The sequence below is a fragment of the Nannospalax galili genome, unplaced genomic scaffold, assembly GCF_000622305.1.
Source record: "Nannospalax galili isolate Female #2095 unplaced genomic scaffold, S.galili_v1.0 scaffold809, whole genome shotgun sequence".
Lineage (NCBI taxonomy): Eukaryota > Metazoa > Chordata > Mammalia > Rodentia > Spalacidae > Nannospalax > Nannospalax galili.
This window is the reverse complement of record NW_008360015.1, coordinates 23191-49132: the sequence shown is the minus strand read 5'-3', so window position 1 is coordinate 49132 and position 25942 is coordinate 23191. Positions and strand designations below refer to the sequence as shown.

General features: G+C 45.3%; 1 protein-coding gene across 3 annotated transcripts in view; it reads right to left on the bottom strand.

Moving 5' to 3' along the window:
- Znf12 (zinc finger protein 12) overlaps positions 1-10080 on the bottom strand; it is a 14621-nt gene extending 4541 nt beyond the window's left edge. The window contains exons 1-4 of one of the 3 annotated variants that reach the window (XM_029559127.1): positions 10034-10080; positions 8896-8957; positions 3666-3792; positions 3303-3398 (exon numbers count right to left, since the gene is read on the bottom strand). In XM_029559127.1, coding sequence (XP_029414987.1) covers positions 3303-3398; positions 3666-3792; positions 8896-8910 — 238 coding nt within the window. In that variant the 5' untranslated portion in view covers positions 8911-8957; positions 10034-10080. The other 2 variants (XM_008823991.3, XM_008823990.3) reach the window with 2 other exon arrangements.
- Between the last annotated feature and the right edge of the window lie 15862 nt (positions 10081-25942).

Sequence of the window (25942 nt, the reverse complement as noted above, 5' to 3'; positions counted from 1 at the left end):
TTTTTCGTCTTTTTGAGACAGGGTCTCCCTGTAGTCCCAGCTGTCCTGGAATCACTAATGTAGACCAGGCTGGCCTTGAACTCGCAGAGATCCACCTGCCTCTGCCTCCTGTGCTGGGATTAAAGGAGTGCGCCACCACACCTGGCATATTTCTTAAATATTCTAATGATGCTATGATTTAGGACTGAACTAATTCTATGAAAGTTCCTATTTGGATCTATATGGTATGAACTAATGTGGTAACCCAGGGCAAGCCATTTAAACAACTTCTATATTAATGTCAATAGGCCCAGCTGGAAATGATGGGCTTTACCATACAGAGTGTGAAACTCCAGGAGTTGAAGAGGCACTCATGTGGCACAAAGCACATGTTCAAGATTAGTTGCATAACTATTTTTCTCATTTTCAGTCTACTGACCGTTTCCTTAACCCATTCCCAACCAATATGCTGCTGCCAACTAAATCTGAATGTGAGTTTCATTTAGCATGCAAACCTTAACAATCAGGCCTCTCAGCCTGTTCCTCTAATAGTGGCTTTTATTTTTATTTATCTCAGAAATTTTGCAATGAATGTATTTTGCTTGCCACTATCCACATTACTTCAAACCCCAACAATCTTATTCCTTGAAACTTACAGCTCCCCTGAATCCACTGCCATGGCCAAATGGAGGGAAAGATATGATCAGTAACATTTTGTTACCACCTGTACTCAACAACTCCAAGCCAAGATGAGACATAACTAAAAATATTCTGTTCCAGGAAAAACAAGCTATTTGTTGGACAAAGATGGTCTTAAGATACAGCAAAATAAAGATTTATTTTGGAGATAACCAGCATCAACATACCCTATCAAGCTGGGTGAGAAAGATCACAATCTCAGGTGCCATTGTGTTATACTAGGATTTATGGGGTACCAGATATGTGCTTGGTGCATTGGCATCCACAAGTCTCTGCTTTCCTTTTTGCTTGACTTCTTATCTACCTTTACTATGCTGAGAAGGGTGATACTGAAGTAATGAGGAGAGTTGGGAAGGAAAAAACTTTCAGGGGTGGAAAATTTGACCTTAGACTTAAAACCCTTCTCATCTTGGGGAGCACAACCCATTCTAATAAAATGTAAAGCTGCAGAAATGGAAAGTGTTCATAAAAAGATGTTAGGTCCATGGGCCAAATGAAGTTAGAGTTTCAGGAAGCTACTTTTTATAGACAATTTAGGGCCAATACTGTGGTGTTCCTTGAAGTTTGAGGAAGTTTCCTTAGGAAGTCATAATGAATGAAAGTAGGCTTATCTTATGAAGTAAGACGTGAGATCAACTGGGGACTTTGAATGAACAGATATTTTTCCAAAGCCAACTATGATTTACAGCAGTTCAGGTCCAATTTATAGTCATATTAAACCAAAGAAACCGAGAATACACAGAAGGTAGAGTAAAATACTTCCCAAGGGAAAAAAGTGGTCACCTTTGAAAGATAAGTAACTTGTGATGAAAAATCAATTATTATTATTATTATTATTATTACTACTACTATTTTTTGAGACAGGGTTCCACTATGTATCCCTGGCAGGTGGTGTAAACCAGGCTGGTCACAAACTCAGAGATCCAACTGCCTCTGCCTCCTGAGTAGTGGGATTAAAGGCATATACTACCATGCCTGGTAAGAAGTAGGTATTCTTAGCAACTCCATGCAGGCCACGATGGGAAAAGAGCAGAAGAGTGCAACTCAGTTAAAAAGGGGAGGCAGGAAAATTGCTTAGCAATTAGAACTTGCCAAGTTCACGATCAATTTCAGACATAGTAAGAAGGAGAAGCATGTACTGTTATCAGAGAAAGGTAGGTATTGTGCTGAGTGACGCTGACCTCAGTGTGTAGTGCAGAAAGGAACAAAGAAAAAACCTGATTGACCTGGGAGTGGAGAAGCTCTCTGAAGAATCATGAAGCCAGGGAACCACAGAGATGGAAAAAGTCCTTCAGAGGCACATTTGGAGGAGGAAGGACAAATAAATTAAATGTCATTGATGTACATATCTCTGAACACCTGCCATAACAGAACATCATTCAAGGTCTTGGGAATAAGACAGTAAGAGCCAATATAAAAACAAGTATTTAGGAAGAAGAAAGACCCAGGTCTGAGGTTCTTAAATGTGACAGGGCTGGATTTCAGCAGTGATCAGCACTACCAGAGAAGAATAAGAACAAACATGCCAACAAAAGCAGGGAGTGGAGGGAAAGCCTTAGGGTTAGGGTTAGGCACAAGACTGGGATTTTGTAATGTGAACTCAAAGAAGATAAAGAGCTGAAAGTTGAGATGGTTTAGTGGGTAAAGGTGCTTGGTGCACAAGTTTGGTAACCTGAGTTCAAACCCTGGAATCACCTTTAGGTGGAAAGAGAACTGAACTGACTTCACAAGGTTGTCCTCTGACCTCCAGATGGGTACTGTGGCACATGCCTGTCACTGTCTCTGTCTCTCTCTCTCTTTCTCTCTCTCTCTCTCTCTCTCACACACACACGCACACACACACACACACACACACACACACACACACACAAATTTTAAAAGAAAGGAAAAACCTGTGATGGTTAATATTGCCAACAGGATCTAGAATCACCCAAGAATCAAACCTTTGGACGTGCTGTGGGGGTTATCTTGATTAGGTCATTTGAGGTGGGAAGACACTGTAGGTGGCGTCATTCCCTAGGCTAGGATCCTGGATTGAATAGAAAGGAGAAAGTGAGCTGAGCACCAGCATCCATCTCTCTCTGCTTTCTGACTGCAGATGCATCCATTTCTCTCTGCTTCTTGATTGCAGATGCAATGTGACCAGCTGCTTTAAGTTCCTGCTACTGTGCCTTCCCCACCGTGATGGACCATAACCTCCAACTATGACCCAAAATAAACACTTTCTCTCTGAAGTTCCTTTTGTAAGCCACAGAAAAGTAACTAACACAGAGCACAAAGCACTTCATGGAAAAGGAACATGAAAACAAAACCAAGGAAGGTAAAAAGCAAGGTTTTTTTTGTTTGTTTTTTTTTTATAGCAGACCTAATAACAAGGGAAATCTATGATAACAAGTACTTGAAAATGCTGAGACTGAAGGTTTAAGAAGAAGAAGGAACCAGCTTTTGATTCTGGGTAGTGATGACCAGGGCAAATCTATAATCATATAGCTTTCATAGGGAAGGAAGAAGAATTTAGCAGTGACGAACCACCTTCAGTCACTTTCAAAGGCCTGGGATGATCAGAAAGTTCCTGGGAGAAACAGTCCCCAGTTACCATCTCCTCTCTGCCTCTACTAACACACCTGGATAGCTCTGAGGTGGGACTGCGCCTTCAACTATCCATGGCTCTTCTCCTTGCTCCAACTTGATGATAATATCCGGTTTGATAATATGATACCCTGTTAATGAGAAATGAAAAAAAACTTGAGCCTGGATGTGTGGCTTCAGGGTCTCTGTCATTCCGGACAAGTGCTACTGTACCAGCTGCATAACACAAGTGCCCTCATGCTTTATTAAAATCAGAAACCTTTCATGGGGAAGTGAAGACCAAATGCCCTACCTGGCAACCAGAACATTCAATTCCTATAGAATTAAAAGTTAGGAGTCATCAACACTGATAGAAATCCCCTGTACCTCAGCAGCTCAGAAAGCAAAACTATCCTCACCCACAGAGATGAGGTTGTTGTAATTCTCCAGCATCACATCCCTATATGTCATCTTCCCATCAGAGTCCAGCTGTTGCCACTCCTCCTGGGTGAAGGCCACAGCCACATCCTTGAATGACACTGGCCCCTGCAATGTCACGGTGATCAGAATTAGATGACGTGGAAAGGGTAAGTGAAGAAAAGATCATCCCAAGCTTGTTGGCACAGTTAACCATGAACATTGCATACTTCATTTCATATTACAGACTATGGAAGGAAAATATACCTATCAAAAATACACTGCTGTGGGGCTGGAGAGATGGTTCAGTGGTTAAGAACATTGGCTGCTCTTGTAGGGAACCTGGGTTCAGTTCTCAGCTCCCACATAGTGACTAACAACTATCTGTAATTCCAGTTCCAGGGGCTCTGATGCCCTCTTCTAACCTCTATGGGCACTGCACAACATGGGTACACCTATATATGCAAGAAAAACATTCATACACATAAACTAAAACAAAAGAACCCCCCCCCCACTACCTTGGAGATGAAAAGATGGCTCAGTGGTTAAAGAACTGGCCACATAAGCACGAGGACTAGAGTTCATAGAGTTCCCCAGAGACCCACATAAAGCCACGTGGGCCTGGCAGCCTGCAATTATAGCCTCAGAAAGCAGGGATAGGAGATCTTCAGGGCAAGCTGTCTAGCAGGGCTAGCCTTGTCAGTGAGCTCAGGGTTTAACTGAGAGACCCCACCTCCATGAATATGGTAGAAGGGTAATCAATTATTTGTTATTCACTTCCAACTTCCACATGCATGTACACACACACACACACACACACACACACACACACACACACGCACACACGAGAAATGGGGAAAAAAATAAAAACCAAACCAAAAAACCCACTGATCTTACACTGCAAGTCAGGAACAACTATGGTTGTTGGGAACACAAAAACCATCAGGTACAGCTCCCACCCGAGGACACCCATGCAATCGCAGTATGCACTCTGTTCTTTGGAATTCTATTTAAAACTTTTTTAAAAAATTTAAATCACATACATGTATGCGGGTATGTGCTCATGAGTGTAGGTGTCCACAAAGGCTAGAAGAGGGTGTCAGATGCCCTACAGCTGGTGTACAGGTGGTTATAAGCTACCTGGTATGGGTGCTTGGAGAACTCTGCTCTTCTGCAAAAGCAATATTTGTTCCCCTCTGCTGAGCCATCTCTCCAGGCCAACGCTCTTCATCTTGCCTCTATTATTTAAGCATTGTTGATTTACCCCTACCTCTCTGGCTCCTCCTCAGCATCCTCTACTAGCTCTTTTCTCCCCCAGATTTCCCCAGAGCACTTGCTACTTTGATGGCAAGACTGCCTGACTTCCTGACCAGTTTAACTGCCCTCTGTTTATCAACACTTCCCAAATCTTATTATCATCAATTCAAGTCTCTCTCCTACACTCCAGATACACAAGCCCCTGATTTTACAAATCACATGCCCCAAATGCAGTTCCTATTTCTATCCAAGCCTGTTCATTCAACAGCCAATATTTGCCTCAATCACTGGAGCAACAAACAAGCCAGGCAACATACGTTATAATTTTATGCTTTATAGAAGGGTAAACTCACAGCTGAGCACATAACATATCTGTGACCAGCTGGCTTGGTTAACCACAATTCCTAGTTGAGAACCTTGAAAAGCAGAGGGAGAACAAATGGCTAACCTGGAAACTCTTTTTTTTTCTGTTCCTTTTTTCCATTTTCATGTGTGTGGGTGGATGTAAATGTGTGGAAGTCAGCATACATACATGTGTGAGTGAATCTGGAGGCTCAAAGTTATGTCAGGAATCATCTACCCAATTTATTGAGACAGGGTCTCTCATCACACCCAGAACTCACTGATATGGTTTGCCTCACCAGCCAGCTTGCTCTAGGGATTCCACCCTGTGCCTTCTGTGGTGGGAATTACAGAAGGCCCTTTATGCCTACCTGGCATTTGCATGGGATTCTGGGGATCTGAACTCTGGTTCTCATGCTTGCAGGGGAAGTGCTTGAACCACTGAACCATTTCCCCAGTCCCCCAGTCTTTAATTTGAATAACAGTTCCATTCAGAAACATATCAGCACTACAAATGCTTCTGTGAATATCACCAACCTCCACCTGGTAATACCAGTGGGCATCAGGGACTCTATGGAAAGCATTCAGCACAACTAAGTAGATACCACTGGTATCTTAAATTATTGTTGGTAATTATTGTGAGTATAGATTAACCATATAAGAAAGCAAGTTGAACAACTGAAGGCTACATGATTGTGTTGTTTCATGGACTTGCCAAGAATTATGAAATAAGGAAAAAAAAAGTTTCAGGTTCCTTTTAGCTCGACAGGCATGACTAGAGTGGGAGGCAAGGAAGGGAAGGTCCTGCTTTGCTCAGGGACCACGTGGGACAGCCCTGAGCTCCTGACAGTTCAGAATGCTGTGGTGTCTATATGTGGAACCATCTATGAGTACAGGAAGGGTCCTTCTGGCACGTCTCCTGAGATGCCATGCTGTCCCTTGGCTCCAGGATGGATGGGATGCACAGTGGTGGGAAAAGAGGTCCTTCTGTAGCCAAACTCATCTATGATATGACTGCTGCCCAGCAGGTGACGAGGCTGTCTCAGAGAGCAATAGTATGGCTTTCAAGTTCCACCCATACTTCATTCGTGTACCACCAGCCTTGACTGGCTGTCCTGGTGAGGATGAAGAGGCTCAGAAGTTCCTCCATCTTGCTGTTCTGCCTGGGTGGGTAACAGCTTGCTTACTTGTTTTTAAAGAAAAGGTTGTTTCTTATTTACTCCAGTGTTGTATCCCTGTTTGATCTGTCTACTAGATATTTGTCAACGTGATCATGTGCTTGTGTCAACAAGCATGTGATCTTCAAGCCACTCTTCAGGAGAGGGAAGATGGAAAATCATCGCTTTGGGAAAGAAATGACAAAGCAAATGACAGAGCATCTTATAAAGAAAAACACAAGGACCAGCAAGATGACTCAGGGGGTAAAGGTACTTGCTGTCAAGCTTGATGACTTGAATTTGATCCCCTGGACTCACACTGTAGTGAAGGTGAATGGAATAGTTTTGAATACACTCCTGTAGTCCCAGCACTTGGGAGGCAGAGGGGGGCAGATCTCTGTGAGTTCAAGGCCAGCCTGGTCTACATAGTGAGTTCCAGGACAGCTGGGGCTACAGGGAGACCTTGTCTCAAAAAGACCAAAAAAATAAAAAGGACTAGTTTTGAATACTCTTTCTAGACAGGCTGGGAAGTGGAACACTGAACTGAAAAGGAACAGGAGAAGGCACAGGTGCGGAGATGGAGCTGCTAGTCAGAAGCAGGGAGGATAAGGTCAGGGAAGGGTCAGAGGGGTCATATGAAGACATCATCAAATCCAGGAAGAGGGCATCAAGAGTGATACTTCAGAAATGGACAGAGGAGACTATAGAAAGAACTAAACACAGGACAGAGAATTGGTCATTGGGCATGTATGAGAATAGGTATTGGGGAGCTGGCAAAGATAGCTTAGTGGGAAAACATTTGCCCAGCATGTGTGAGGCCCCAGGTTTGATCCCCACCCATGTCAAATAAATAAAATTAGGGGCTAGAGAGATGGCTCAGTGGCTAAGAGCACTTGCTGCTCTTGTAAATCTGAGTTCAGTTTCTGCATCCATATGGTAGCTAACAAGCATCCTTAACTCCAGTTCCAGAGGATCAGATGCCCTCTTCTGGCCTCCATGGGCACTGCAAGCACATGGCACACATATATATGCAGGTAAAACATTCATCCATATAAAACAAAAATAAATTAAAAAAATATAATCTAAATAAAATAAAAACCACTGGAAGCACTCATTAAATGGGGCTGGAAAGATGACTCAGAGGCTAAGAGCCACATATTGCTCTTGCAGAAGAATGGAGTTCGTTCCTAGCACCCATGTTAGGCAGCTCACAACCAGCTATCACTCTAGATTCAGGGGATCCAATGTCCTCTTCTGGCCTCTGAGAGTATCCCCCCATGCACCCCACTCCCCAACAACTAAAAATAAATCTTAAGAAAAAGTTACTGCCAACACATGAGAATCAAGATTGTGGGGTATGTGGGTACAGTGGGTATGAGAACTACAGACATCTCTGCCAATGATAATTCATCACTCTGTTATATGTCCTGCAACCAAGACTGACCACCAGATATAAACATTTTGGGAACTCATTTAAAAGTGAGAAAGCCAGTCCTTCAGATACCTCATTTCCTCCCTGGTTTAGGTAGTGAGGACAATACATCCATGTGGTAGCAGTTTCAGATGCCAGGAATACTGTATTTAGGAGTCCTTCCTGGGCATGCATTCATTGCTTAGAAGAACTAGGAAGTGGCTGGAGAGACACCTTGGCCAGTGAAGTGCTTGTTGTGTATGCATGAGGAACTGAGTTTGATCCCTAGAGCCCAGGTAAAAATGCTGGGAATAGTGGCTCACATTTGTAACCCAAGTAGAGGAGAAGCAGATCCCCAGGGCTGGCCAATTACCCTAGCTACTTTGTGAGCGCCAGGCCAGTGAATGACCCAGTCTCAAAAAACAAGGTGGAAAGCACCTGAGGAACAACACCCAAGATTGACCTCTGACCTATACAAACGTGTACACACACACACACACACACACACACAGAGGAAACATTGGTGTCCTCACTCAGGAAGCTTATTCACAACTGTATCAAAAAAATTTTTAAAAATCCACAAGAAAACACGTTTCCACTCAGGGTTGATAGAAGTAAAGAAATGGATGAAATTTATCATTTTTTGCTAAAATACAAAAAATACACGGGCCAGAGAGATGGCTCAGTGGTTAAGAGCTTGTGGTGTTCTTGCAGAGAACTTGAGTTCTGTTCTAGCACCCATGTCCAGCAGCTCACAACTACCTGTAACTCCAGCTTCAGGGGTATCCAGTGCCTCTGGCCTCCTCTGGTACCTGTACTCACCTGCACATACCCTCACACACAAACACATAAGCATACATAGTTAAAAATAATTTTTAAAAATGCTGCCTACAGTTATGAACACAACAGAAACACCTGCTGTTGCTCACTACTGTTTTGTCTAATCATAACTTTCTTTTTTTAACCTTTCCATTTTAAAGTTGAAATGCTTTGTTCCAGTTACCATAAACCAAAAGAGAATTAAAAAAAAAAAATGGGAAAAGAAAAAAAATCCCCAAAGCTCACCAGAGATGTATTCATTTCCTGCTGTTCTTGGAAATACACAAAGGAGTGAAACAGAGGCACGTCTGCAGAAGGAAAACAAAAGTCATCACCAAAGATCTGGCCACAGGAGTTGTAAAAACCTACCAGAACATTCCAAGAAGGAAAGATTATGGGTGCTTGTCTCGCTGGCTCTCAGAAAGAACTGGAGAATAATCAGAAGTCACCTAGACCTCTGTCATCCACACATAGATTGCATCAGAATTGAATGCATGCACCTGTCTAGAGCTCAACTAACATGAGATGCTACCAAATTAATTCAGTTAAATAAAAAATTTAAAAATTCTATTATATAGTACTCATTTCTCTTTTAACCTGGAATAACTGAAGATCAGAAAACTCACAGGTTGCTCTGAAGGAATGCAGTAAGCATGGTGGGAACTGTATTTGTATAGAATAAAGGGACGTTATGCCTGGGACTTCAACACTGCAGAAAAAACACGGGCGGGGGACTTGAGTCTCAGCACTCCAACGAACCAACCCATGTGTGACCTGGTTAAGTCACCCACCATCCCAGGACCAAAGTCTTCCTCCATCAATGAGACATTAACACGTTCTGCACTGCACCGTAAGCCTACCGGGCAGCGACGGGGAACCGGCAGAAAGCACGGGTGGTGATGGACGCTTAGGGACACCCCGGGAATCTGGAGCGATGAGGGGTGTGCCATGGAGGAGGGGGAGTGTGGACGGCCTCTCGGCTGTTGGCCCCCATGCCCACACACCTAGTCCTCACAGCCCATCCATGCAGCCCAAGGCTGTGCGGCTGTCCTGCGTCGGCCCAACAGTCGCCAACCTCCCTGGCCCGGCAGGCTGGGGACTGCGGTGAGCTGTGGTTTCGCGCAGGCGCAGATCGCTCGGGGCCCCGAGAGCGACCAGACAGGCCCCAGCATCCCTCCCGGGCTGGGATCTGCGCCCTCGGGCCTCACCGTCCCCTGGGCCAGCAGAGCCGCTGAGGAGGCCGCGCCGGTCCGGTCTCGCCGTCCCTATCGGTCCGCACCGCCCGAGCGTCCCCGGACCGCACACCCGCGCCCGCCCACTGCGGACCCTGACGCTCCGGCCTCGCCCTCGCACTCTCTGCGACTCCGCTCAACGTAAGGCTTACGCTGGGTAGCGAGGGCGGCGGCGACCCAGGACCCGCAGGAAGCCAAGGCGGTGCTGCAAGCGTGCGCATGTGCAAAGCTAGTCTAGCATGCGCAGAAGCGCACAGGAAGTCCCAAGGCGGGTCTCTCGCTGTAGGAGCACTAGGGACTGTCAAACAAGTCTCTACCTCGTCTCGGGAGCTCGGAGGCACTGTGATGTGTACCAGAGAGCTCCCACGCTCAGCTTCGCGTCTGTCCTCAGTCCCTTTGAACCTGGAGAAACGGCTTGCCGGGGGATTAAGTGCAAGTCCAAGTCTTCTACAGGCTGAAGACTCCAGGATAGGACGATTCTGACGGACAGAAAAAAAAAAAAAAAAAAAAAAACCACAAAAACAAGCAAACAAACAAAAAACCCCAAACTGTGTGTCGTGCTCATTTAACCAAATTGCTGGAAATTTCCCTCAAATACGAGGGAAACAAAAGTGGTAGCTTTTCTAGATCGCACAACTAATGCATACAAACGCTAAAATCAATCAGAAAATAGAAAGAAGAAAACGGATACCTGTAACGTGAACTCTCAAAAGTGATGTTTTGGGTCAAATGACAGTGCCAGTTTTCAAAAATGGTACCATTTGGGCAATGATTGTTTGTTTTCTGAACTGATGCAACAATGTTCTAGCCATATTGGTTCTTAAAAGCTGGTGGGGGGAAAAAAAGCTGATGGAGCCAAAAACAGAATCTGCCAATGTAAAAATGCTATCTCCACAAATGCAGAAAAGTTTCATCATGGACAATCACCCTGTCACTCTGTGGTGTCCATCATAGGCGAACCACTGTACCACTAAGCAGTGGGCAGTAGAATACTCTTTGCTAATAGCTGGACGGATGCTGCCTGGTGCTCCTGACCTCAAGATTTAAAGGGCGACTCCTCCCCGGTGTAAGGGCTGCACTGCAAGACTGGCTGCGTCTCCTCACAGTCTCATCCTGAATTCACCTGGTAATGGAGGTGGTGGTCTGAAATGGTTCATTATCTGATAAAGCAAAAGTTCCCACATCTCTGTGACAAGTATGTAGCTACATCTCAGAGTGAGATACCTGGATTAGAGTCTCCAGGTGACAGGGAGACTTGAGGTATACATTGCCCAGAAAGAACTCTTGGACCCTTCATAAAAGGAATTCCTTGCTTGAAGGCAGGAAGTTCATATAATTATTTTTATAAAAAAGGATTTAGCACTTGGGAGGCAGAGGCAGGCAGATCTCTGTAAGTTCAAGGCTGGCCTGGTCTACATAGTGAGTTCCAGGACAGCTGGGGCTACAGGGAAGACCCTGCTTCAAAAAGACAAAAAAAAAAAAAAAAAAAAAAAAAAAAAAGAAAGAAAGAAGGATTTAGAGTTTAGAGGGATTGGATTTAGAAGGACTGGATTTAGAGGAACTGGAGAGATAGCTCTGGTTAAGTGCACATTTACTCTTGTCAAAGACCCTAGGTCAGTTCCCAGCACCATATCAGGCAGCTCACAACCACCTGTAACTCCAAGGGATTCCACACCTTCTTCTGTACTTCTTGGGTCTTGCACTCACATGTATACACACACACACACACACACACACACACACAATCTTAAAAAATTTTAAAAATATTTTATTATTATTTTTTAATTTTATGTGTACAAGTGTATTGCCTGCATGTATCCGTGTTGTGCAATGCTCTGGAGGTCAGAAGAGGGCTTCGGAGCCCCCTGGAACTGGAGTTAAGGACAGTTCGTAGCCGCCATGTGGGTGCTGGGAATCAAACCTGGGTCCTCTACAAGAGCAGTCAGTGCTCTTAACCACTGAGCTATCTCTCCAGCCCCAAAATCTTAAAAAAATTTTTTTTTAAATAGGGTCTCCCTGTTACCCTAGCTGGCCCGGAACTTGCTGTGTAAATCAGGCTGGCCTTGAAGTCACAGAGATCCTCCTGCCTGTGCCTCCCAAGTGCTGGGATTAAAGGCATGCACCATCATACCCAGCTTAAATAATTCTTTAAAAATATTTTTTATAATAGGATTTAGATATCTTTCAAAGAGACAGAGCAAGGGTTACTCAGTGGTTTGGAGTAGACAACGAGCGGCTTAACCAGAGCCGGCAGTCCCAGGCCCTGTGTGCCCAAGGCCTGTTGGCTGAGCTGGAAGACCTGGAGGCATAGAGCTTCAAGTCATGAGTTTAGAAACCAGAGGCTCATTGCGTAGGCACTTAAGCCTGAAGTTTATTGCTCTAGGCTTTAACCAGTAGTGGCCCTGGGTTTTGGCAGCTGTTGTAATACTTGGCTACCAGCAGTACCAATGGGTAGCAGCAGGCAGGACCTGCTAGCGTTTCCACTCCTGAATGGAACTCAGATATTGGGATGCTCAGCTACTCTAGCCATTAGAGTTGCAGCTCTTGAATATGAGGTATCTGAGACTCTTGGCTCTTAAAGCTTGGCAGCCCCTAAACTCTTCCAACAACTGGAACGCCTCAGTTTCTTGTCTGTGGCTTTTCCTAGCCTTGTATCTTTCTTCAGCCTCTGCTCCCCACTGTCACTTCCTGTCTACTCCTGTCGTCCCTTGTAGTCAATGCCTGTCCTTCACTACACTGCCATTTCTGCTGTCTTAACGTTGTGTCACCAGCTCAGCCTCTATACTAATAAATGATAAAGGTCAACAGTAGGCAAGGAAAAAATAAGGCTTTTATGGGCCTTATGTTGCAATACCAGGGGACAGCACAGAAGGGTGTTTTCTAGCTGCCTTGAAAACTGCGAGGGGGCCAGAGAGATGGGTCAGTGGGTAAAGGCGCTTGCTGACAAGCCTGACCACTTGAGTTTGATCCCTAGAACCCATGTGGTGGAAGGAAAGAACTGGCTCTACAAAGTTTTCCTGACTCCCACACTTGCATCATGGCATATGTACACACACACACACACACACACACACACACACACACACACACGTACACATGTACACATACACTAAATTAATTAAATGTAAAATAAAAGTGTGAGGGGAATAGTCTGTACTTTTTCATTCAACTGAAGGAATGTGTTTGCACCAACCCCAGTGACAAATGGATGATCCAGTTCGTTGAGGCTTGTGATTGCCAAAATATCCTGCAGAAAGCTGGGTGTGGTGGCATATTGAGGGGATGAGGCAGGAGGATTGTGAGTTTGAGGACAGCCTGGGCTACATAGTGAGACTTTGTTAAAGAGAAAAAAAGAGACAGAACAAAAGTTAAGCTGTTTGAAACAGTGGTGGCCAGATAGTAGGTTTTGGAAATGGAAATGCATTTCAGCAACAAGCAACAGTGGTTGCTATGCAGTTTCCCCAGGGGTCCTTGGAGTGTTCAGAGTAGCTGAGCTTCCATGAAGGCATCCTGGCTGCCGGGAGGGCAGTATGACCAATTGCCTGACTAACAGTCCTCTGCTTAGTGCATGGGGAAAAGTCTAACAGCCATCAATTGGGGAATCAAATATTTAGTTTATTTAAGAAAAAACCAAACACCAAAATGGGTGCTTATAATAAAGGTTTATTATTAACATTAATAGTGATCCAGTAGTATTTAACAATGCTTTCTACTCCTAGGCAAATAGGCATGGGAAGAGTTGGGTCATTTAATCTCTTTCAAAAGTCTTTTTGAGACAAGGTCTCTCTGTAGCCCCAGCTGGCCTGGAACTCACTATGTAGATCAGCTTGGCTTCAAACTCATAGAAAGGCACCTGCCTCTGCCTCCCGAGTGCTGGGATTAAAGGTGTGTGCCACCATGCCAGGCTCAAAAGTAGTGTGTGTGTGTGTGTGTGTGTGTGTGTGTGTTGCAGTATGTGTTTTTGTAGGTGTGTCCACACACTCCAAGATCTTCTCATTAAATGTGGAGCTCACTGATTTTGCTATGCTGATGGCCAGTGTACTCCAGGAATCTGCCTGTTTCTGCTTCTACAGTGCTGCATGCACACTGTACCTAACTCTTAATGTGGATGCTGAGGATCCAAATTCGGGTCTTCATGCCTGTGCAGCAAACACTTTCCTAGTACATTAAACTATTTCTCCAACTTCATATTTCACAAATAATGCTGTCATGTGTTTTCTCAAAGAAATAGTATAAAAATGGGATGAGGGGCTGGAGAGATGCTCAACAGCTAAAAGTGATTGCCACACAAACCTGACACCTTGTCTTCCAGCCCTAGAAACAACATAACAGTGGATAGAGAGAACCAACTCGGCAAAATGGTTCTCTGACCTGTGCATGCGCACTGTGGCATGCACATACCATGGCATGGATGCACCCACATACACACACATACAACATATACACACAAATAATATTTTTTAAAAGTTTTAATAAGTAAATAAAATAGACTGTGTAAATACATTTCTTTTCTAAAATATCTTTATTTTTATTTTATGTGTATGCATATATTGCCTGCATGTAGGTGAGTGCACCTGTGTTGTGCCATGCCTGCGGAGGACAGAAGAGGCTGTTGGATCTCCTGGAACTGGAGTTACAGACAGTTGTTAGCTGCCATGTGGGTGCTGGGACTTGAACCCAGGTCTTCTGGAAGAACAGTCAGTGTTCTTAACTGCTGAGCCATCTCTCCAGCCCCATAAATACATTTCATAATGTCACATAATACATGTCAATCCAGTGAAGGTGTGTGTGTGTGTGTGTGTGTGTGTGTGTGTGTGTGTGGTACTGGGGATTGAATTTAGGGTTTTGCATATGCTAGGTGAGCACTTTACTACAAAGTTTTATCCACCCTTTTTTTTCCTTTTGTTTTGAGACAGGCTTGCTAAATTACCTAAGCTGGCTTGCACTCACTCTGTAGCCCAGGTAAGCCTTGAACTTGCAGACCTCCTCCCTCATCCTCCTGAATGGCTGGGAGAACAGTCTTGAACTAGCAGGTCAACTTCCAAAGGAAATTTGAACAAAAAATTAGCATGGAGTGTCAGCAAATGGCTCAGCAGGTGAAAGTACTTGCTATACAATCCTGATGACCTGAGTTCAAGCCCCAGAGCCCACAATGGAAGGAGAACTCACTCCTTAAACTCGTTCTCTGACCTCCACACATACTCTGTGTCATGCCTGTACCTGCATTCACATACATACACAAACTTATCGTATGTACAACAATAATAAATAAATTGAAAAATAAAATTACCATGGAAGCCAATAGGAACAAACCAGGCCTGAGAGGCACCTGGTCTTAAAGACAAGGCAAATTCGAATCTCATAATCCAACAACTTCTCAAAAGATATCTGTGTAAGTTGGGCAGCAAATTAGGAAAACTTCTGTGTGGGTGGAATTTTTGGCATCCCTTAGATATAATATCGTATCATCTGCCATTTAAAACAATTTTTTTTTTTTTTTTTTTCTTTTTGAGACAGGGTTTCCCTGTAGCCCTAGCTGTCCTGGAACTCACTATGTAGACCAGGCTGGCCTCAAACTCACAGAGATCCACCTGCCTCTGCCCCCCCTCCCCCCCGCCCCGAGTGCTGGGATTAAAGGCGCGCACCACCACACCCGGCTGGCCATAGTGTTTTATAAAAGAAACAGAAAAATACAGTAGGCAAAGGGTGATTATGAATCTTTTGTCTCAGTTTGCATTCTGTATTTACATAGTCCAGGATCCCAACCCAGGGAAATGGTGACACCCACAATAGATGCATCTTCCTGCCTCAAGCTAATTAAGACAATCCCCCATAGGCCTGCCTAGAGACTAACTTAACCCAGATAATCCCTCATTGTTGTGTCTGGAGACTTTCCTAGGTGATTCTAGATCCTGCCAAGTTGGCAATTAACACTAATCATCACAGAGACACAGTACTGGGTGTGTCTCTGAGATAGTGTCCAGAGAGGTTTATTGAGGGAGGAAGGCCCACCTTGAAATGGGTGGCACCATTCCATGGATGAAATGAAAAAGAAAAACAAAGTGAGCTGAGCACCAGCATTCTTCTCTCCCTACTTCCTGATGCAGTATGACCAGCTGCCTCACACTCCTGCCACCGTGTCCTTTTTGCCATGATGGATTCTTTCCAATTGAGAGCCCAAATAAACCCTTCCTGAAGTTGCTTACATCAGGCATTTTGTCACAGCAATGCAAATAGCAACTGTTTTAGTTTGTTTCTCTATTGTTGTGATAAAATACTCTGACCAATATCAACTTGGGGAGGAAAGGGTTTATTTGACTTACATTTCCTGGGTCATAATTCATCAGGGAACCCAAGGTAGGAACTCAGGGAAGGAACCTAGAGGCAGGAGCTGAAGCACAGGCCATGGAGGAATGCTGCTTACTGACTTGCTCCCCTGGCCCGTGCTCAACCTGCTTTCTTATACAATACAGGGCCACCTGCCCAGGGGTGACACTGCCCACAGTGGGCTAGACCCTCCCACATCACTCAACAATCAAGAAAATGCCCCACAGACATGGTCACAGGGCAGTCCAATCAAGGTAATTCCCCAATTGAGGGTCCCTCTACCTGGGTGTGTCAAGTTGACAACTGAAGCTATCCAGCACAGTAACTAATACAGAAAATTGGTACTGAGAAGTTGGGCTTTTGCTGTGATAAACCTGACCATGTTGTTTGTCAGCCTTTGGAACAGGTTTGTGGGAATAATGTGGAGGAGTTTGGACTTGCAGGCTAGAGACGCCCTAATATAAGCTCTGTAAGCCATTCTTCTGGGGGTCTGGAAGAACAGGATGTTGAGAGAAATGTGAACAGTGGAGGCCCAGCTCATGAGGTTTTAGATAGAAAGGAACATAGATTTTCTTGGGAACTGAGCTACAGGCCATTCATATGCTATTCTGGCAGAAAAATCTGGCTTCTTTGTGCCAGACAGTTTGTGGGACTGAATTTAAAAGCAACGGGCTGAGGGCGCAGGTGGGCAGGCCCGGCTTGCTTCACACCAGGCAATGGCAACCAGGAAGGCAGGCCTCCAGCTGGAGATGGAGATCATCGCTGCCAGTCCAAGTGCCATCAGGAGCGGACCCTCAAGTTCATCAAGCATCTGTCAACCAAGCTCATCGCCAATGAGATGACATGGCTGAACTTCCCCTCAGGGAGTTGAAGCTAGAGCAGCATTTGAAGGAGAAGCCCCTGCAGCAGGTAGTCAGTCCCTGAGGTCCTAACCGAAGGGCACAAGCATTTGGCTGCTGCCATTCCTATAAGAATCCAATCTGATCATGGCCAAGTTGAAGCTGCGGATGATTGCAGAAGCCTATGCTACCAAAGATGAAAGATTATCAGAGAAGAGTCTTGAAGAGGAGTGTGCCCTTGTGCATTTATAACATGGTTCCTAAAAAATCTCGTAAGTCGACAGACATCTGGATAATAATGGCGGCAGTGGCAGTTGAATGACTTGAGTGACTCAAAGGCCTTCATGAGCTTCTCCAGCATGGTCATAGTGGCCTCCCGCTCCCTGCCCAGCAGGGCTGACCCTGAGGGTCTGGAGCCCACTAGCATGTGTAGCACTGCTCAGCAGCCAAGTAATAAGTGGGGACCTGAGCAGCAGGCAGGAGTGGAGCCCAGGAGCCCAGCCATCTTGGGCCTGTCCCCTCTATCCTGTGGATTGTGTCTGGGGGATTTTAAGTAGAGGAGCAAAATCTTAGCCAGTCAAGTGAAGTAGCTTTGTTCCAGGGGATCCAACACCCCTTCTGACCTTCTTGGGCATTGCAGGACATGAGTATACTTAGATACATTCAGAAAACAACTCTGTTTAAGAGCCTGAGAACCTAAGGAAAGAAAGAGAGCTAGAGCTGTGGTCCTCTCCTGTGAGCTGGAGTCATGGTCCCTCCCCAAGAGCTGGAGCTGTGGTCTTCTCCTGTGAGCTGAAGCGTCCTCTTCTCAAAACTGGAGCTGTGGTTATTCCTGTGAGCAGAAACTGTGGTTCTCCACGTGAGCTGGAGCTGTGGTCCCCTCCTGGGAGCTGGAGTCATTGACCCTTCACATGAGCTGAAGATGTGGTCTTCTCCTGTGGACTGGAACTGTGGTCCCCTCCTGTGGGCTGGAGCTATGGTCCCCTCCTGTGAGATGGAGTTGTGGTCCCCTCTTATGAGCTGGACCTGTGGTCCCCTCCTGTGAGCTAGAGTTGTGGTTCCCCTCCTGTGAGCTGGAGCTGTGGTCCCCTCTCGTGAGCTGGAATTGTGGTCCTCTCCTGTGAGCTGGAGCTGTGATCCCCTCTCGTGAGCTGGAATTGTGGTCCTCTCCTGTGAGCTGGAGCTGTGATCCCCTCTCGTGAGCTGGAATTGTGGTCCTCTCCTGTGAGCTGGAGCTGTGATCCCCTCTCGTGAGCTGGAATTGTGGTCCTCTCCTTTGAGCTGGAGCTGTGATCCCCTCTCGTGAGCTGGAATTGTGGTCCTCTCCTTTGAGCTGGAGCTGTGATCCCCTCTCGTGAGCTGGAATTGTGGTCCTCTCCTGTGAGCTGGAGCTGTGATCCCCTCTCGTGAGCTGGAATTGTGGTCCTCTCCTGTGAGCTGGAGCTGTGATCCCCTCTCGTGAGCTGGAATTGTGGTCCTCTCCTATGAGCTGGAGCTGTGGTCCCCTCCTGTGAGATGTAACTGTGGTACCCTCATAATAATATTGACTCCCAGTCTCAAGAGGGGTATTGGAATGGACTGTGTTGGATCAGGTGCTCACCCACAGTTGAAGATTAATGCATCTTTCGGCTTTCACTGGAGAAGTTTCTTTATGCAGCAGATGGTGATTGACACAGAAACTTACCACCTTCTAATGTGCAGGGAGGAGGGGGCTGCAAAGCACTTATCTCTGAGTGGAATGCCCCTGTCAGGCTTTTGGAGCACAGGGCTTGGGGATCATGACAGAGGAGGAGGCGGAAAGATTGTAAGAGCCAGAGGTAGTGGATAGCAATGGCGGGGGCGGGGGAGGGAAAGTTCGCCAGACAGCTGGTCGGTTACTCATGTGAACTCACAACAATGGTTACAGAAGGCACAAGTCCTGCGCAAGCTCCAGTGGATGGACCCATACTGGAGAACATATGGGGATTCAAGATAGACTCTATAGGCTTTATTATACAGAGAGAGTACATTGAAATGACTGGGGGGTGGGAAGGTAATGTGGGGAGGTGTGGATGGGAGAGGGGATATAAATGTCATCAAAGTATGTTGTATGGAAATCACAAAATTTCAATAAAAATGCTAAAAATGTAATAGACTAAGTTGTTGGGGAAAAGAAATATCAAGACAGCATAACAGCATTCAAGCTGTGGTATAGTTTCTGTTCACTGCATTAATTGAGGTTTATAATGAAAATTCCAAACACAAAGGTATGAAAGACATGCAGTTTGGTGAGGAAAAGCATATGAGTGGCTGACAAGGAGGACGAGGAGGGTGGAGACAAAGCCCCTACAATTGTTAAGGAGACTCGTGCTTCTAAATAGAAAAGTCATGCTATGCATTGGACAAGATCCCTCCCACCAAGGCACCTGCTTAAAACTTCATTTGAGGAGCTGGAGAGGTGGCTCAGCAGTTAACAGCCCTTACTGCTCTACCAGAGAACCCATGTTCAGTTCCTAGCACCCATCCCGGGGGCCTCACAGCCACCTGTGACTCCAGCTCTAGGGCTCCAACTCCCTCTTCCTTACCTATTCTCACATATGTTTATGCACACACAGAAACACACATATATACACGTAATTTTAAAAGTATTTTAATATTTAAAAATTCAGTTGAAAGGAGCGAGACTGGACTGAGAACACCATGAAGGGGTTCCCTGCTCGAAAGCAACCATGTGGGGTAATGTACTCCTTGTTCAACCACCAAACCACACAGAGGCCATTGCAGCTGTGATGCAAGCTCACCAGATCACATCTTAAATTGGCAGCAGAACTTGACAATGTCATTCACATAGCACTAGTTTTTCAGGCAGGCAAATTGCAAAAAATGTGGGATCATGAAAGTTTGCACTGAATCACAGATGCCAGGCAATGTGTGGCAGGGTTGGATTCACTGCAAGGAGGCCTTGAGAGGCCATTGTGTGAAGCTATAAAGGTGAAGCCCAAGTGCACTGGAGACTTCAGGATGATAGAGATACCAGGACCATGGGGCATCTGCCAAGAAAAGCCACAGGTTGGGACTGGAGTGATGGCTCACCGGGTAAGGGCACTTGTGATACAAACATTAGGACCTGAATTCAAATATGAAGATCTCAGGAAAAAACTGACCATGGTTGTGCGTACTTGTAACACAAGTGCTGGGGTAGGGGTAATGTATTGAGAGAGGTGGATCACTGGGGCTTGCAGACCAGCAGAATAGCTCCAGGTTCAGTGAGAGACTCTGTCTCAAGGGACTAAGGTGGATAGTGATAGAGCAAGACATCCAGTGTCCTCCTCTGGCCTCTTCATGAAGTCAGGGGTATGTGTACGTACACACACATGCACACATAACACACACACACACACACACACACACACACACACACCGAGAAAAGAAAAGCTGCAGGCACAAAGTGGTGTCAGTCTAAGAGAGAGAGGCTATTTGTATTGCACGTGGCAGAACTGGAGGGATGTAGCTACCCAAGAGCCCAGTTGATGTCACCAAGAGCTCAAGATGCCAAACATGGAGATGAGGGATTTGGTGTTTGCCATGCTGGATTTCATTCTTGCGTTGGTCCAATTTTTCCTTTCTATATCTCCATCCTGTGCCATTTTATACTTGTAATTTGTAATTAAAGGGTCTTACCTTGAACTAACTCTGTGGCTAAGGGTGATCTTGAAGTCATGAGCCTCCTCCCTCTACCTATTCTGAGATTATAGGCATGAGGCCACCCCTATGGCTTGGTTTTTGAGTTGATTGGGACTCAGAGTTAGAGTTTGTCTCATGTCTAAGAAGAGGCTGGACTTTTGAACTGTCTTGGAATTTTAAAAAATAGTTTGTGGCCGGGCATGGTGGTGCACACCTTTAATCCCAGCACTTGGGAGGCAGAGGCAGGCAGATCTTGTGAGTTTGAGGCCAGCCTGGTCTACATAGTGAGTTCCAGGACAGCTGGGGCTACAAGGAGACCCTGTCTCAAAAAGACAAAAAATAGCTCATTTATTATTTTTATTTTATGTGTATGAGTGTATTGCCTGCATGTATGTAAGTACACCTGTGTTGTGCAATGCCTCAGAGGTCAGAAGAGGGCTTTGGGTTCCCCTGGAATTGGAGTTACAGATGGTTGGTAGACTCCATGTGGAATTGACCCTAGGTTCTCTGTAAGAGTATCAAGTGCTCTTAACTGCTGATCCATCTCTCCGGCCCATGTCTTAGAATTTTTAAAGACAATGGGACACTGGAAGTTGAACTAGATGCATTTTTCCTTTATGAGGTGACTGTGAGTCTATGAGAAGCATGAGTGGAATGCTACTGTTTAAAAAACTGAGATGTTTGTATTTCAAGTTGACAAGGAGTGAACTCATGATGGTTATAGTCATTGTCAACTTGACTAGATTTAGATTTACCTAGGAGACACACCTCTAAGAATGTTTGAGAGTGTCTTCAGGGAGGTTTAACTGAGGAGGGATATCCCACCCAGATGGGCAACACCATCCCATGGACTGGGGTCCGAGACTGAATACAAAGGACAAAAGGAGAAAGTGAGCTGAGAACCAGCATCAGTCTCTTTCTTTCTGACTGCAGATGTAATGTGACCAGGTGCTTCAGGTTCCCACTGACATAACTTCCTACCATGGTGGACTGTGCCCTTGAACTCTGAGGCAGTATATATCCTTCCATCCTTATATTGCCTTAAGAAAAGCCACTTTTCTCACAGCAATGAGAAAAGTGGCTAATACAAGTTGGTCAAATGTCTGGCCATACTCCAGTGACCCCCTGAGCCAAAAGAGCATTGCGAGTTACCATTCATCCCCCTCAAGAAGCTCAGCCTACTCAGACATCTCTCATTCTGTAGGTCTTTGTCTAGGAACTGGATAGGACCAGTCAGATGAGAACCAAGGTGGAAAGCCATAGGTCAGAGTGAGGAATGAGAAAGAAATTTGGTCCTGGAATCAAGGATTTTCATGTGTGCTTTTGCCTGGGAGGGAGTGGAAAGAGGCCATCTTGGAAGGATGCTTCATACTTAGTAGTGACCCCATCAGGAGACCCAAGCTTCAACTATAGCTGTCACACTTTATTGCTGTGTGACTGGGGCAATATTCTGGTCCTCAGCATCCTTAATTAACAAATAAGGAACTAAGAGCAAAAGAAAAGTTATTTATCCTCAGGATCACCAACTGACAATATTTGACACTTTTGTGGCTATAAAAGGGAAAAATTCGAGTCCCAATTCCGTGATCACAGAGCAAACAAAGTACGTGTATTTGGATTCTGCAGACAAGAAATAGATGATACGTGTTATGATTTGAATATTTAATGTACCCGTACAAGGTCATGTCTTAAAACCTAGGATCCCAACTGGTGTCACTATTTCAGGAAGTTCTAGAAACTTAGGGCATGGAGCCTAGTTGGAGGAAGTAGGATGAGGGGAATCAGGGGGAATCCTTGGGGATAGCTTATCCCTAGCCCCTTCCTGTCTCCTTTCTGCTTTCTATCTGCCATGCAGTGAGAAGCTCTCCTTGTTCAAACACTCCTGCCTCCATGATGTTCTGCCTCATAGTGGTCACAGACCATGAAGACAAGGAGTCATGGACTGAGCCCTCTGAAGCCATGAGCTCAAATAAAGCTGTCCTCTCTTAAATTGTCTGAGTCAAGTATATTTTCACAGCAACACAGAAGCAACGGATTGAGGTATCTTCCTGCAATGATGGTCTCTAATCTCAAACTGTCAGCCAGAAAAGTAGAGCCATTGGTGTACAAACCTGATTTTGTGGTTTCTGAGCCTTTGGAACTGGCTTGAAAGAGAAATTTGAAAGAGTGTGGAATTGCATGGCAGAGAAGCCTTTGAATGTTGTAAGCCCACCTGAGTGAGAGATCCTGGAGGGAGTTCAAAAGATAAGAATGCCAATAGTTACTACAGAAGGATAGATTATAATCAAAGGTTTCAGATGGAAATGAGAATTCTGTCAGGAATTTCACTAGAGACCACTTGTAATATATTGTGACAAGAATTTGTTTGCCTATGCCCCGAGACTATTTATTTTGTAGTTATTGTTTTGTTTTTCACAAGGTCTACCTATGTATCCCTAGCTGTCCTGGAACATATTGTGTAGACCAGGCTGAACTCCAACTTCCAGCAGATCCTCCTGCCTCTGCCGCCTGAGTGGTGGGATTACAGGTATGAGTCACCATAGCCAGGTGATCTGAGACTTTGAATGGTGATGTGATGGTTAGAGTTAATTGTCAACTGACTCTAGAATTCTTGATCACATTAACTGATGTCAGAAAACACATCTTCATTGTGGGCAGGACCATTCTCTAGGCAAGGGATGCTGGACTGTATAAAATGGAGAAAAGGAGCTGAGCAGCAGCATGTACTCAGCACTTTCTGCTTCCTGATTGTAGATGTCATGTTCCCAGCTGCTTCAAATGCCTGCTCCCTTGATGTTCCCATCAAGATGGACTGTAACCTTGAACTGTGAGCCAATAAACTCTTCCTGCCTTAAGTTGCCTTTGACAGAGCATTGGTATCACAGCATCAGGAAAAGAAGAGTAATGTATTAATGAATTTAGTGAAGCACATGCTGAAACAGCATAGTATGTAGGCTATGGCACCATTACCATGGTCTCTGCCTGCTCCCTTGATGTTCCCATCAAGATGGACTGTAACCTTGAACTGTGAGCCAATAAACTCTTCCTGCCTTAAGTTGCCTTTGACAGAGCATTGGTATCACAGCATCAGGAAAAGAAGAGTAATGTATTAATGAATTTAGTGAAGCACATGCTGAAACAGCATAGTATGTAGGCTATGGCACCATTACCATGGTCTCCTTTTAGCCAAGTTTACAAGTGAAAATTGGCAGCAAAAAGCAGAATGGAAAGACTCGAAAAAAACTGTGGTTTGAACAGAAAAGCTTGTATAAAGTTGAAGTTACGGCAGAGGTGGTTTATAAGGAGATTGACACAGGTAAAATGCAGCTACCTGGACGTAGCATTGTGGCTGGAGATGTCCTGCCCGTCTCTTGCTGCTGTTCCACATGTCCTGTGCTTGAATTTTTACCTAGTGACAATGGGATAACCATGATCACACTTCCCATCTTCAACAGACATTTATCCCTGTGTGTCTCCATATCAGATAGAGGATGCAAGCCACGAGTGGATACCGTGAAAGCTACCATGAAGATGGACAAGATGAACATCAACAAGATTCCTGCCTAATAGCTGTCACTTTCACGAGGCAACAACTACACTCAATCCATTACTGAGTGTCTCTGGTACCTTGAATGGAAAGACTTGAAAAAAATTGTGGTTTGAACAGAAAAACTTACATAAAGTTGAAGTTACGGCAGAGGTGGTTTATAAGGAGATTGACACAGGTAAAATGCAGCTAACTGGACGTAGCCTTGTGGCTGGAGATGTCCTGCCCGTCACTTGCTGCTGTTCCACATGTCCTGTGCTTGAATTTTTACCTAGTGACAATGGCATAACCATGATCACACTTCCCATCTTCAACGGACATTTATCCCTGTGTGTCTCCATATCAGATAGAGGATGCAAGCCACGAGTGGATACCGTGAAAGCTACCATGAAGATGGACAAGATGAACATCAACAGGATTCCTGCCTAATAGCTGTCACCTTCACTAGGCAACGACTACACTCAATCCATTACTGGGTGTCTCTGGTACCTTGCTTCTTTCTGGTCCTGTGCCCTGTGACCTATGGTGGACTGCCTTCTTGAATACTGTGATGGTTAACTTGGGAAGGAGAGGCTCAATGAGGGATTGGCTGTTTACATTGGGTTGGCCTGTGGGCACGTCTGAAGGGGAATTGTCTTGAGTTAACTGATGTGGGAAGACCCAGTCTATTGTGGGTGGCATCATTCCCTGGGCAGGGGGTTTCTGAACTGTGTAAGAGTAGAGAAATTGAGCAAAAGCAAGCCAAGAAACAAACATGTTGCGTATTTATTTCTGTGTATACGATGTGAAAACACCTCATTTGGCAGTGAGCCTCAGGCCTGGCCTCTGCTCATGAATCCGAGTTTGTGAGATTGCCATTCCATATCATCTGGGATGGTGGCTATGGACTCTGATATGCCACTGTAGGCAGAAACACCTAAAACCCACCCGTGGTGATCACTGTCTGCTTCCAAGGGCATCACTGGGCTTCAGGGGACTAGAATTGGAAGAGCTAGAGTCAAAGGTCAAGGGTCAAGGTTCATCATCCTTCATCAGATGACACAAAGGAAAGATCAGAGGGGCAGACCCAGGAGGGCACGAAGAGGCTACGGGGAGAAGCCCAAACTGAACTTCACCCTGAGATTCCCATGTTCACATGAGCACCACCACTGTAGGTCTGTCACCAGTCAGGAGCACTGGGCACTGGTTCAATGGCTCAGCCTCTGTAAGAACTCGAGGTCTGCCACTAGCCACCCTTCCATATCAGATTTGTATCACAACAGCTTCCTCAAAAACTGTATCTTGTTTGTTTTTGTCAATGACAGTCTTCCTTCCTTTAGAATCCCTATTGCGCTCTTCATCCAGAGTTTTCCCAATCTACACATCCATCCTAGGAAGAAGTGGACACATCAGTCTGTCAGTTACACATATTTTCTTTCAAACTGGTTGTCAGGTTGGAAGGTTGATGACATCACAGGCTTCCACCCCTCCTGATTGGAAGGGCCACACTCCGTGATGCTAGGCAGGCTGCGTAGTCAACAGTAGCATCTTCTCAGAGCTCCTCTGCTCGTGACTTCTCCTACACTGGGACATCCGGTGTGATTCAGCCAGAGTCTAGAAGGAGGGTAGGAAAGATCAGACTCGACGTTCTGTGGAAGGGAAGAAAGAGTCTGAGAGAATCATGGCCACTGGTCCTCCAGCGTCAC